Source organism: Euprymna scolopes, chromosome 37 (genome assembly GCF_053919585.1).
Source record: "Euprymna scolopes isolate OS-2025 chromosome 37, ASM5391958v1, whole genome shotgun sequence".
Lineage (NCBI taxonomy): Eukaryota > Metazoa > Mollusca > Cephalopoda > Sepiida > Sepiolidae > Euprymna > Euprymna scolopes.
Window position 1 is genome coordinate 8,087,783 of NC_136518.1, and position 13,264 is coordinate 8,101,046.

The window sequence follows — 13,264 nt, forward strand, 5'->3', positions numbered from 1 at the left end:
TAATTTCGTATTTGGGAGTCTAGAATTAATTTTCGTTCTTTCTTGATGTACATACCAGTTGAAGATCCATTCTTTGACAGTGTTTGTTTTGGTTTTTGTGGTTGTTGTTGTTGTTGTGGTGGTTGTGGACCGCGGCAACTGTCTGTCTCGGCACACACACACACACACATACACACACACACACACACAAGTGTACACAGTCTGGGCAGAGTGATATGGGAGGATAGCTGTTTCCCATCCAACAGTCCCCCTCCCTCCGTCTCCACAAAGCCAGAGGATCCAAAGGAACAACGGAGTCAATACAGCTTGGTTCTAACTACGCTGCAGGAGTTGCCGGTGATGACAATATGAAGTCAGGACACCTTAGGGACTCTGTTCACTGATTTTCTGTTGTGGTTTACTCCCTTATCCTTTCCTCTGATAGAGTAATCCCGCAAGGCAGCAGAGGTTTTGAATCCGTTTTCTCCTAAGTGAACTACCATCTAAAGTTGACGAGCCCCACCTGCCCAAAGTGACTGGTTTTAAGGCACCAGTGGACCACCTTTGGCCTTTCTTCCAGTTAGTATAAAGTTTTGCTGGGTTTAGTAGCTAATGAGAAAGTTAGGAGCTGGACTTTGTTGTCAGAGGCTATTTGAGATGCACACCATGAGGGTATTTTTTTTAAAGAGAAAGAGAGAGCTTATCCCCACTACCACCCTTGGTAAATAATCTGCTGGGTTGAGGCATTCATTCTGGATAGTCCTAGGAGGTCCACACTTCCAGGCCTTACCTCTTTTGGGGATGGAGTAAGTTTATTACTTATTACTTGAGGCACCCAAATCAGGGAATGTTGACTGGGCTGCCCAGGTAATTTTTAATATGCCAGAGTGCACTTTCTTTAGGGCTACTCTCCCCACCTTCCGACCTTGTGTCACATCTTTTTGTGGTGGGAAGTTATTAGAATTGAATGATCCAACTCTAACTTGAGAAGAAATCACCTGAAACCATCCCTAGCCAGGTCGTTTAATATAAACTTACCTTTAATTATTTTCCTTTGAGGGACAAGGTAAGGGTTTGAACTATTTATTCATTTTAGTTCCATTTCTGTCCCCCACCTCACCAAAGTTATGGGGAGGTGACCAGGCGGGGCCCCCACCTACATGGTTATCATATCTGATTATAAATGTCAACCAATTCATAAAATACACTGAATATTCATTTGAAGGGAATAAAGCACCTGAACCCTCCCACTTTTTGTAAAGATTACACCTCCCACCCATACCCACAAGTTAGTGATTCTTAAGAACTCACCCCCCCCCTCATGTAGTGAAAATAGTTACTTGTTAGGAGTGAAGTACATCTCTCTCTCTCTCTCTCTCTCTCTCTATCTCTATCTCTATCTCTATCTATATATATATATATATATATATATGTGTGTGTGTGTGTGTGCATATATATATTTTATTAATTTTCTTCCTTTCAAGATTGTAACGCTGGGTATGGATGGGGCAGCCAAACTAGCTTCGAACATTGCCCTGCTGTGTGTGTACTTGTGTATGCTTATATATATGTGTGTGTGCGCTTATGTATGTATACGTGTGTGTGTATAATATGAGGGGATGGCATGCTTAAGTGCTTTTAAACGATTTTAATCAACTTTTTCAATAAATACATTAAACACAATTTTTTTAATTCATCACTCACCTGAAGACAACTCATAAAAGTCAAAAACATTTGTGACTTTGGCATTTTTTTTTTTTTACACCTGAAAAAAATATTGGTCCAAAAAAACAAACTGCAAGAAAACAGGAATTATCCTTGCTGTTCAATGAAGCATATATATATTGTCATACAGTACTGTTTTGCAGCTCATCAGTGCGTCTAGACAAGCAACTACCTCAACCAGGATTGAAACCCAACCGCCCAACAGTCTGAGCTTCTAACCATTGCGCTATTCGGTTGCTGCTATGCGGGCAGTGAATTAACAATGTTTTGACATTGTCCAAATATCTAAGCTCAATTTGCTTACATCTGGCACCCATTTGTGTCTGAGGATCGGGTGCATCATCTGCCTCCTATCTTCTAGGCTGCCTATATTTTACATGGCTTGCAAGGCCCAACCAGTGGTAGAAAAGGTGCAGACAGCATTTGCAAGGGAGTGTAGGCGGGGAACGGGGCTATTCTTCTCGCTCTCCCCTTCTTATTCTCCTAGCCTTTTCATATTGTCTTTTCACCTCAAAGTTGATGGCACCTTTGCGTGCCAGGCTCCTCCATTTTGTCCAATCTCTGGCAGCCTGTTCCCATGAGGAAGGGTCGATGTTAGTCATTGCCAGGGTGCGCTTTAATTGGTCTTTATAGCGCCATTTAGGTGCTCCTCAGCCTGGAAGGACCCATCCTGCTGATTTGGCCTGCCCAACGGAGGCGATGGTGAGATATATATATATATATATATATATATATATATATACTAGCGAGGGGTACCCGGCATTGCCCGGGTGTTTTTCGGGGTATGTGAAAAAACCCCGAAAATGTGAAAAAAAAAAAAAAAACGAAGCCTTCATGACACGCAGTTGGAAAATAGTAAAGTGTTTAAAAAAAACAGGTGCGCATTTTTGATTGACATGACGGCGATAGGTATTCAGCAGTTACGATTTTGTGCGGGACAGTTTTGAATGAGGTGAATAAATCGGTTTGTTTGTTTTTAAAAACCCGCTCCCTGTTTATTAGGAGGAGCGAAATGAAAGCTACAGTCTGATATGACGAAGTCGACATTGAACGAAAAAACGTTAGTTAGCTCTCTTGAGACAACTGGCTTTCGGCCTGTTATTAGTCGAGTTTTGCTTTTTTTTATACCGAAAACCGAATGTAACGCGTGTCGATGCGGGAAATGTCGAATAATTAATGTTTAAAAGTCGATAAAATTAAATAGACAGGCGAGCTCCGTGGATAACTCTGAGATATTACAATTTATAGATGATATAAAAAGTTTTAAAAAGTTGTGAAGCGAGCGAGCGCTTCTCTGAAAGAAGCCTTTTGTGGACATTGAGGAAAAGCGTACATACATACACACATACATTTTCGCTTTTATATATATAGATGTCTTTCTCTCATCCTCTCTCTTGCTCTCTTTTTTTCTTTTTGTCTTTCTCTTTATTTCTTGCCATTTCTTTTTTTCTCACTTGCTTTCTCTTTTATCCTCTCTTTATTTCCGTTCCTTTCTTTTCTGTCTTCCTTTTCTTTCTTTTCTTTTTTTCTTTCTTTCTTTTTCTTCTCTTTCCTTTTTCTTCTCTTTCTTCTTCTTTTTCTCTTTCTTTCTTCCCTTTCTTTCTTCCCTTTCTTTCTTCTCTTTCTTTCTTTCTTTCTTCTCTTTCTTTCTTTCTTTCTTCTCTTTCTTTCTTTCTTCTCTTTTCGTCCTTTCTTCTCTTTTCTTCCTTTCTTCTCTTTTCTTTCTTCCTTTCTTCTCTTTTCTTTCTTCCTTTCTTCTCTTTTCTTTCTTCCTTTCTTTTTTCTTTCTTCCTTTCTTCTCTTTTCTTTCTTCCTTTCTTCTCTTTTCTTTCTTCCTTTCTTCTCTTTTCTTTCTTCCTTTCTTCTCTTTTCTTTCTTCCTTTCTTCTCTTTTCTTTCTTCCTTTCTTCTCTTTTCTTTCTTCCTTTCTTCTCTTTTCTTTCTTCCTTTCTTCTCTTTTCTTTCTTCCTTTCTTCTCTTTTCTTTCTTCCTTTCTTCTCTTTTCTTTCTTCCTTTCTTCTCTTTTCTTTCTTCCTTTCTTCTCTTTTCTTTCTTCCTTTCTTCTCTTTTCTTCCTTCCTTTCTTTTTCTCTCCATTTTCCTTTACCTTTTCCCTTTCATTCTCTTCCTCTTTTATTTCCTCTCCTTTTTTTTTTTTTTTTGTCACCCTGTATGGTCATTTTTAAGACCAATGTCAGGAAATACTTGTCAGGCGGTCATCATAATTAATCAAATTTTGTCCATTCATCCAATCCTCTTACAGTATTGTTCATCATTCAACTAAAAATCCGCTAAAAAAGGCGTACCCGGCATTTAAATTCCTTTAAAAAAAGAAGTTAAATAAAAAAAAAAAGAAAAAAAGGAAATAAACCGAGACATGTGCATGTGAGTATTGTTTTTCTAAACAGTTCATTTCGTTGTAAGAAAAAAAAATACTCTAGTTGAGATCGAAACCAAAACCTAAAGACAGTGAGTCAAGAATGATAACCACTAGAGCAGTTTGATGCGATCTTTAAAAAGTGTTTTCAAACTTACTTATTTTTAACATAATGAACCATTCACACATGCACATTCGTGAAACAGCAAACAGATAAAAATCCAATGAACCCACATTTCAATTTTGACTCCTTAGCAGCCCTTTTTTCCTGGATGAGAACCGATAAAAATTTGTTGAGTATACAGGTTGAGTAGTGTCCTCACACACACACACACACACATACACATTCTGAACTTTATAGATATATAGACTAGATGTGTTTTAGGACTTTCACTCCGTATTTAATTGCTTCTCATGATGGCAGAGTTAGACGCACAAAAGTTAGTTTTTAATTTTTTTTTTTTTTTTTTTTTTTTTACAAAGGCGTTGACAGAGGCCACTCGAGGATAATGGTTGATGAGTTCAATGAGAAAATGTAATCGTTAGTAGTGGAAATTTGGTAAAATGGATTACTTAATGACTCCTCAAGAACTTGTTTACATTGGACTTGAAGACAACCGTATCGTAGTCAGCTGGAAAGCAGGCAAACAGAATAGAGTTCCACGGGCATACAGTTCTAAGAAAGAAGTGTTATTCATGGAATCCACGTTTTAGATTTAGGCACAGATAAAGGAGTACAGGAAATTATTGATAGTGGTTGCAACTAAACGAGTGTTTTTGGAACTCAGATGAGCACTTGCCATGAAAACAGAGATAAAGCAGACTCTGGCTCGCAATGTCTCTTCTGTGAGGAAGAGAAACGGACATCCTCCACTAGGCTACAAAATTCATTTTGAACTTCGTCAAGACAGGATAAGATGTTTCTAGCAGTTCCTGCCCGGATGTGGTGAAAGTACTCCATCCTTGGACGTACTTGGCTCTTATACAGGTAGAGAATTGCATCACTAGTGAGATATCTACTTGAGTAGTAAAACAATCCCACCATTTTTCCAGCAGCCTTGGCAATGGATTTGATGTAATTGTTCTATCTCCGATCAGGAGTAAAGGTCAGACCTAGAAGCTTGTCAAAAGAGCCATTCATTTCAATTGATGTCAGACAGGGATCAGAGCATTGAAGATGGAAAGATAGAAGCTTGGTTTAATGTAGGGGAAAAAATGAAGTTCTCCAAAAAAAAGGTATTATTTTAGCCTAAAAATTTTGTTAGTTAAAATATGTTTTGGAATAATCAAAATATGTAGAATAAATATTTATTTACATTAATTTAAGAATGTAACTTAAAAATGTTATCATAAAAATTTAGTTGACGACTTAGAAATAATGATACGTAAAAATATCAGGTGATTATCTTAGTAACGTATACCAATGACGTCATTTAGAGGAGGAGATGGCCATTTTGAGATACGTGGAAATTAGTTAGAGAAACAGTCTGAGTCGGTAGAGAAAGAGAAACGGTTGACAGATCATGACGGCTCCAAGTATCGGGTCAAAAATGATGTAAATAGCCTGCAACTTTCCAAAAGGGGGAAAAACACCGAAATAAAAAATGTCTGAAAATAAAACCTGAAGCTCTGTCGTTCTTGGGGAGAATTTTCATTACAGCTTTCCGTCAAGACAAAATCCAAGACGGACCAAATATGTTTCCCACTTGGCCAGATGTTGAAACCCCAAATAAATGTTTCAATTCACTTGCCTCCCCATGAGGGCAGAGTTGGATATACGGTCGGTTTTTTTATGTGAGGGAAAACCCAGCTTCCCCAAAAAAGGGCATTCTGGATAGGAACAAAAATAAAAATTGTCTCAGTCATGAAGAATTTCTCCTCCACTGACTGCGGACAGAAAAGGTGAAATGTAGCATCAGAACAGATGCTACACTGTGATCTTGGCCTGAAGGCCTCGTCCTCATGTTGTAAGGGTATTTATGTATATTCTTGTCCTGTCATGAACTCTGTATTTAAATCTGCACACACACACAGCAAACTTTAGATAGACGTTCACACATATATAGACATGTATATACACTCACATACATCACAAGACGATAATAGAAACTGATTAATATATACAACCCCCACTACCGTACACTACACTTTGCTTCTAGCCAAAAGTCATTACATAACTCCCTGTGGGTCGGGTTACATAATCAGAACATGTCATTCACCTCAAACGAGGTATTGTTGCCACTGAGGTATACTTTAGAAGAGGCTAGATTTATAAGTCAGAGTGGGGAGTTGAGCAGCAAGATGTTTGTTTACATTACATTTAATTTTCTGTGTATTGGTACTATTGGGGAAACAAGCAGCCCAAAGAAAAAAGTTATCGGATTAGAAAATCTTTCGCTATCTAGAGACCTTTACGCTACGGCAGCAACCTGGGTGGGTCCGGGGGTGGGGATGATTTCTGTTAAGAGATACAAGTGCAGTATGTAATGGTGTTTTTTTTTTTTGTTTTTTGTTTTTTTTATTAAAGTATAAAACTATTTAATGGTTTTATGGTGAGCTGATTCATTTTTACTTGGACATAAAAAAAAAATAAATGTTTTCTCCCATCATGCACCTGTCGTTAAAGAGTTGCCCATTTTTTTTTTTTTTTTTCATTTTTATTAAAGTATAAACTATTTAATGGTTTTATGGTGAGCTGATTCATTTTTACTTGAACATAAAAAAAAATAAATGTTTTCTCCCATCATGCACCTGTCGTTAAAGAGTTGCCCATTTTTTTTTTTTTTTTTTTTCATTTTTATTAAAGTATAAAACTATTTAATGGTTTTATGGTGAGCTGATTCATTTTTACTTGGACATAAAAAAAAATAAATGTTTTCTCCCATCATGCACCTGTCGTTAAAGAGTTGCCCATTTTTTTTTCCCCCCATTTTTAAAGAAAAATGTCATCATTGTAAACCAGCTCTGAGAAAAGATTCGTAAAAATGTATGTTTCTATTTTTATGATCATATCTTTTGTACTTTTATTGCCATTTTTCTTTCTTGTTAAATATCAACTATTTCTTTAGATTCATTAAGGTGAAAGAAATTTTTTGGGCATCAACTTGCGTGTGACTCTTTACGATAAACTCGGTCGTAAAAGCAAAACCACGCCTTACTATTTTCATAAAAAAATAGTTTTGGATTGAATACTCGAATATTCGTGCATTTTTATAATTTTGTTTATTTGGACGACTGTTCTCGCCTTGCAGTTATTTATTTTTTTTACTTTTCACACCAAACAAAGCATATTTCCGCTTGGAATGTAAGGAGCTATTATTTAGGATCGTGTTTAACAGGGACTGTGGGGAGTTGAACTAACATGTTTGTTCACATTACATTTAAACTTCTGCAGGTTAGTATAACCAGGGAAGCATGAGGGACAAAACTATTAGAGTAGAAAACTTTCCAGCATCTATGGACTTCAAGAATAAAAAGGTGGGGCCTTGTGCTTGTTGGGTTTGTAAGAAGTATGTATGTTGAGGGGGCACAAGTGTTACGAGGTCATCAGAATGCATTCCGTTAAAGTATTTGTAAAACAGTCACAGGGATGCAACACTGTAGTGATGTGACAGAAGTTGGAGCTTTGTCGATAATGTGGGACCTATTAGATTTTAGTTTTTTATTTTTTTTTACCCTGTGCAAGAGGGAGAGACTAATGGTAGATGAACCAGCCCAGATGTGGTAACAATATTCCATGCATAGGTGAATGATGGCTTTGTAAAAGATATAGGATATTGTCAGATGTGAATAGTTTTTTAGCACGGTAGAGGGATCCCACCTTCTTAGCAACAAGATTTGGCAATGACTTCAGTGTATTTGTTCCAGTTCAGGTAGAGTGTTACTTGAGCAAAAAAAAAAGTAGTAGGAAGGCAGGCTCGAACCTGTACCGCAAAGGAGAAAAAGAATGGGGAAAATACCTTACATCTTTGCTGTTACAACCACCGCCAAACCGGAAGTGACGTAGGTTTTAATTAAGGCTAGACAATCGAAAAGAAGGGATGACTTTCCAAAATATCGGCAAAAAAGCGACCCCCCACCTGTAGAAAAGTGCCCAGTTTAAGGTGAAGATATTAATGTTTTTAGCCAATTTTTTGATATTTGTCATCTGAAAGGTCGAACTTCAAAACGATACTTATCTTGTAAAAATCCGTCGCCTCTGTCGAAAGTTTTAGGCAGACATACATACATACATACATACATTCATACATTTATATATTAGTAACTAAAAATTTTTGACCCAAACCGATTAAAAAGCTTGCCCTATCTCTGAATATCCTTTAGTTAAAATTTCAAATGTTTAAACCAGAAATTGTCTGAGTAATTTGGTAGAGATCGCAGAGGTTAAATTTTTTTAATTTTGACCCCATTATGACCCCTTAAAATTTATTGTTTTGGGCTCAAATCAAGTTATTAAGTTAGATCCATGTCCAAGGAACCTGTATCTAAAATTTCAAGTGTTTAGCCCCAAAATTGTCGGAGGAGTTTGGTAGAGTTCTCAAAGGTTGAACTTTGACCCCTTAACAGCCAAATTTCTGGCCGAAAACGGATTCCAAAGATTTTCCCAAATCTCAGTACCCTGTATATCAAATTTTGAGTCTGTAGACTTAAAATTGACAGTTATTGCATAGGGAAATGTACACAGACACTTCACTTTTGTAGATATACTAGCAGTTCTGCCCGGCTTTGTTTGGGCCCTATGTACTGTTCATAAGGTTATGTGCATATGTATATATTAAAAAGTGTGAATATGTAAAGTAATGCCTTTCTGTATCATAGTCTTCCTTAATTATCATAGAGAAAAGACAGACAGACAGACAGACATTTTCACTTTTATAGATAGATAGATAGATTGATTGGATGCAATATATAGTAATGATTTAAAAAGTATAAAAAAACTCATGCGCCACCACCGAGAATCGAAACCAAAGCGTTCAGCTCACGATTTATTTTGCCTCTGCCGTCAATCTCTGGGTTATGAGAACATGTTTACTGGGAGGCTAAAAATTAAAACCTGAACCAATAGCAAAAACATTAAGCATTTGTAGGAGGAGTTTGGTTGGCAAAATTTGTTAAGCAAAAATATACGTATACATAAATATATATGGAAACAATTTTGTGTTTACTATAAACTTTTTATGCAAATATTATGCAAGTATAAATCATGTAGAATATCTGCATGAATATAATTACACATAAAAGTTAACTAAAGATGATTATCCCATTAGAAAACCGAAAAAACTAATAGGGAATTAATTAAAATGAAGTTTAAAAGAATATGCAAATTAGCGAGATCTTTTGTTAGTGAATACAATTCCACAATCCATATATAAGAAACTGTATTTTATTTTTAAATAAATGGAAAAGCGGGTTTTTAATATGAATATCAATACACACAAAAGAAAAACGAATTTATGGCAGTATAGATATATGTGTGTGTGTGTGTATATGTGTTAAGATTTTGTTCCTTAGAAAGGCTGGTTGAATTTGGATTAAATAAGATACATACAATATACGTTTGAAGCCAAAACAACGCTTTATTACAAAATAAACATTTATTTATTTATTTTTATTTTTTTTTTTACAAAGGCATCACCACATTATCAAGGCCCAGAGGCCACTCAAAGATAAGGGTTAAAGAGTGTACAGTAGAAATTGGTCAATATAGTAATCATTAGTAATGAAAATTTGGTAAATTTGATAACTTATATGGAACGGCTCATCAAGAACTTATTTACGTTAGACTTGAACACAACCATATTGTAGTCAGCCGGAAAGCAGGAAAACGGAAGACAATTCCACAGGCGTGCAGTTCTAAGAAACAAGCTTTGTTCATGGAATCTACGTTTAGGTTTAGGCACAGATAAAGAGTGGGGGAAATTATTGATAGTGTTTACAGCTAGACGGTGTTTCTTGTGAAAGTTTGGCGAGGGGGGGGACCATAGATTGAAGCTCAGTTGAACACTTTCCATGAAAATAACGATACATCAGAGACAAACTCGCAACATCTCTTCTGTGAGATAGAGGTTGCAAGGAGGAGAAAAGGACATCTCCTACGAGGCTACGAAGTCTATTTTGAACTCTATCAAGGCAGGACAAGTCCTTTCTAGCAGCTCCTGCCCAGATGTGGCAACAGTATTCCATCCTTGGACGTACCTGGCTTTTATATAGATAGAGAATAGCATCAGCAGTGAGATATCTACCGGATCGATAGAAAGATCCCACCATTTTTCCAGCGGCCTTGGCAACAGATTTGATATATGTGTTCCATTTAAGATCAGGAGTAATGGTCAAGCCCAGAAGCTTGTCAAAACTTGAGGCCTCCTGAAGACGAGAGCCATTCATTTCAATTGATGACAAATGTGGATTAGAATGTTGATGATGTAAAGAGAGAAGCTTGGTTTTAGATGCATTAAAAGTAACCAGCCACCCCTTTCCCCATTGTACTACGTGCTCAAGATCAGAGGAGAGAGAATTGGAGAGAACTTGGTCGTTTACTGTCTTAGATGTGGTACCATAAATGGTAGTGTCGTCAGCATAAATGTCTACAAATGATGTAAGGATATGATTTGGAAGATCATTAATGTAGATCAGGAAAAGAGTTGGGCCCAGGATGGATCCCTGAGGGACACCGGCATTAATACTCTGAGCTTCTGATTTTTGCCCCTCAACTACTACTCTTATGAACCTATCAGAAAGAAATGATTTAATAATTGAGAAGACTTTTCCAGCTATACCATAGCTAGCGATCTTATGAAGTAAACCTTTATGCCATACCCTATCAAAGGCTTTAGATATGTCAAGAGCAATTGCCCTAGAAAGATTGCCACCGTCGAGAGATTTGCTAATCCTATGCGATATAACTGTAAGGACATCTGCTGTAGATCTAGCAGAACGGAAACCATATTGAGTGTCACTAAGAAGGTTATTTTTGTTGAGATGGTTGATTACTTCTGTATTTAACACAGATTCTAGCAACTTACTCATGACGCACAGGAGACTTATTGGCCTGTACTGAGAGGGGGATGAGCGATCACCTGAATTCTTAAATACAGGGCATACTGATGAGATTTTCCAGGGAGATGGGAAACTATTCTCCTTAAGACAACGTTTAAACAGTTTTGTAAGTATGAGCGCTAGTTCAGGTTGAAGTTTTTTGAGTACTATAATTGGAATACCATCAGGGCCAGTTGCTTTACTCGAATCAAGGTTTTTGATTAGCTTGGCAACATCACGTACAGATATACGTATATCACATAGCGTGTTTTCTGATACAGGAGGAAATATTGGGGGTTGGCGGTCTTGGTCGCAAAGGGTAGAATTAGCTGCAAAGTTCTTGACAAAGAGTTTGGCTTTGTCTGATGCTGACGAGATTACCTCAGGTCCATTGATAATAGTTGGGATGGAGCACACGCTTCTGTTCAGGATTCTGTTTGCTATTTGCCAAAACTGGTGGGAACCAAGCCGCTGCTCAGCTACTTTGGACTTAACAGATTGAGCATACAACTCTCTTGCGTTCCTTATTACTTTCTTACAATGGTTGCTGGCAGTCCTGAAAACGGCTTTAGTTTCCATACATCTATTACGTTTGAAGCAGTGGAAAAAGTGATTTCTGTGCGCAATGGCAGCAGCACATTCTGGAGAGAACCATGGCTGGCTGTTAGGTTTTTGCTGAAACTTTTTAGAGGGTATGAAATGGTCAATACCTACAATTAACCATTCAGTCAGGTCTAATACTATAGAGGACACATCCTTTTTAAACATGGAATGCAGAGGTAGATCAGATATAAATGTACGGAAGCTATCCCAGTCAGCCTTAGTGTATCGATATACTGTACGATGAAGAGGTACGTCTGGAGACTTATTACATTTCATTTTTATCTTAATTGATACAACAGAGTGGTCGGAAGATCCAAGAGGCGACAGAACAGAAACTGAACATAGTTCAGGGCAAGTTGTGAGAAAAAGGTCTAGTAAGCTCGCATACTGGCCGTCATTATCGGGCACACGGGTAGGTTCCTGAACAATCTGAGTGAGGTCATAGGCAATGGAGAAATCATGACAGAACCTCCCCTCATCATCGGTCTTGTTTGAGTGGGTCAACCATTCGACGTTGTGAACATTGAAGTCTCCACACACGTGAATGTTAGCTGAAGGATAAGTAGAAAGGACTTGGTCAATTTTCTCAGATATGCTTTGAAAGATAGTAACTCTGCTGTTGTGGGGGCGATAGAGAGTAAATATAAATGCAGTAGTGTGAGCTAAAGCAACCCGGAAGCACATATAGGGTAAGTTAGGATCTTCCCTGGAGATGTCCCTCCCACATGGAAAGCTATCTTTAATATAGGCACATATTCCATGCCCATGGCGATCTTGGGGGTCAGATTTAGAAGTTAAGTTAGAGTATTCTGTAATTGCAAACTCATCTAGGGAAATAGCCTGTCCAATGCCAGTTTCACTTAAAAATAAAAGGTCTGGTTTAGTCTCCTGTAATTAGGTTTCAACCTCTGGAAGGTTAGAACGAAGACCCCTGATGTTGGAGAAGGAGACATGGTAGTAGGGGTCTACGTTGGAAGTTGGAGAACCGGGTTTAATCGTGTATTTTTTCTTGAAACTTGTCATGATGAAATTTTGGAATTTGTGGACTAGGTCGTCAGATTTACTTTTGTTTGAAATTTATGTAAAAGTTCATAAATATATTTCGAAGGAAACCTTCATCTTCGGTATGTCTTTCTTTCTTTTTTTTTTGCTATGTTGTTGTTGGAGCAGAGAATTAGCTGTTTATTTTGTAACAATGCATTGTTTGGGCTTCAAACGTATATAATACGTATCTTATTTAATTCAAATTCAACCAGCGCTTCTGTGACCAAACGCACCGTTTCAAGACTTAAAAAACTACCGTAGAAATAACAAACGGCTAATTCTTTGCTCCAACAACAACATGGTCAAAAAAAAAAAAGAAAGGCATACTGAAGATGGTTTCCTTTGAAATATATTTATGGACTTTAACATAAATTTCAAACAAAATAAACATCTGTTTATTTTGTAACAATGCGTTGATCTGGCTTCAAACGTATATAATATGTATCTTATTTAATATATATGTATATATATATATATTCCTATGATTTGTTTTTTGTTTATTG

The 13,264-nt window shown here is 37.2% G+C and overlaps 1 protein-coding gene across 2 annotated transcripts in view; it reads left to right on the top strand.

The window, feature by feature from the left end:
* LOC145261068 (MICOS complex subunit MIC13-like) overlaps positions 1-13,264 on the top strand; it is a 70,684-nt gene that overhangs the window by 22,878 nt on the left and 34,542 nt on the right. Inside the window, exon 1 of one of the 2 annotated variants that reach the window (XM_080119238.1) lies at positions 6,967-7,065. The exons of the other annotated variant lie outside the window; for it this stretch is intronic. Coding sequence (XP_079975364.1) covers positions 7,064-7,065 — 2 coding nt within the window. The 5' untranslated portion in view covers positions 6,967-7,063. Of the gene's footprint in view, positions 1-6,966; positions 7,066-13,264 lie in introns of those variants that run through there. 2 annotated transcript variants of the gene reach the window in all.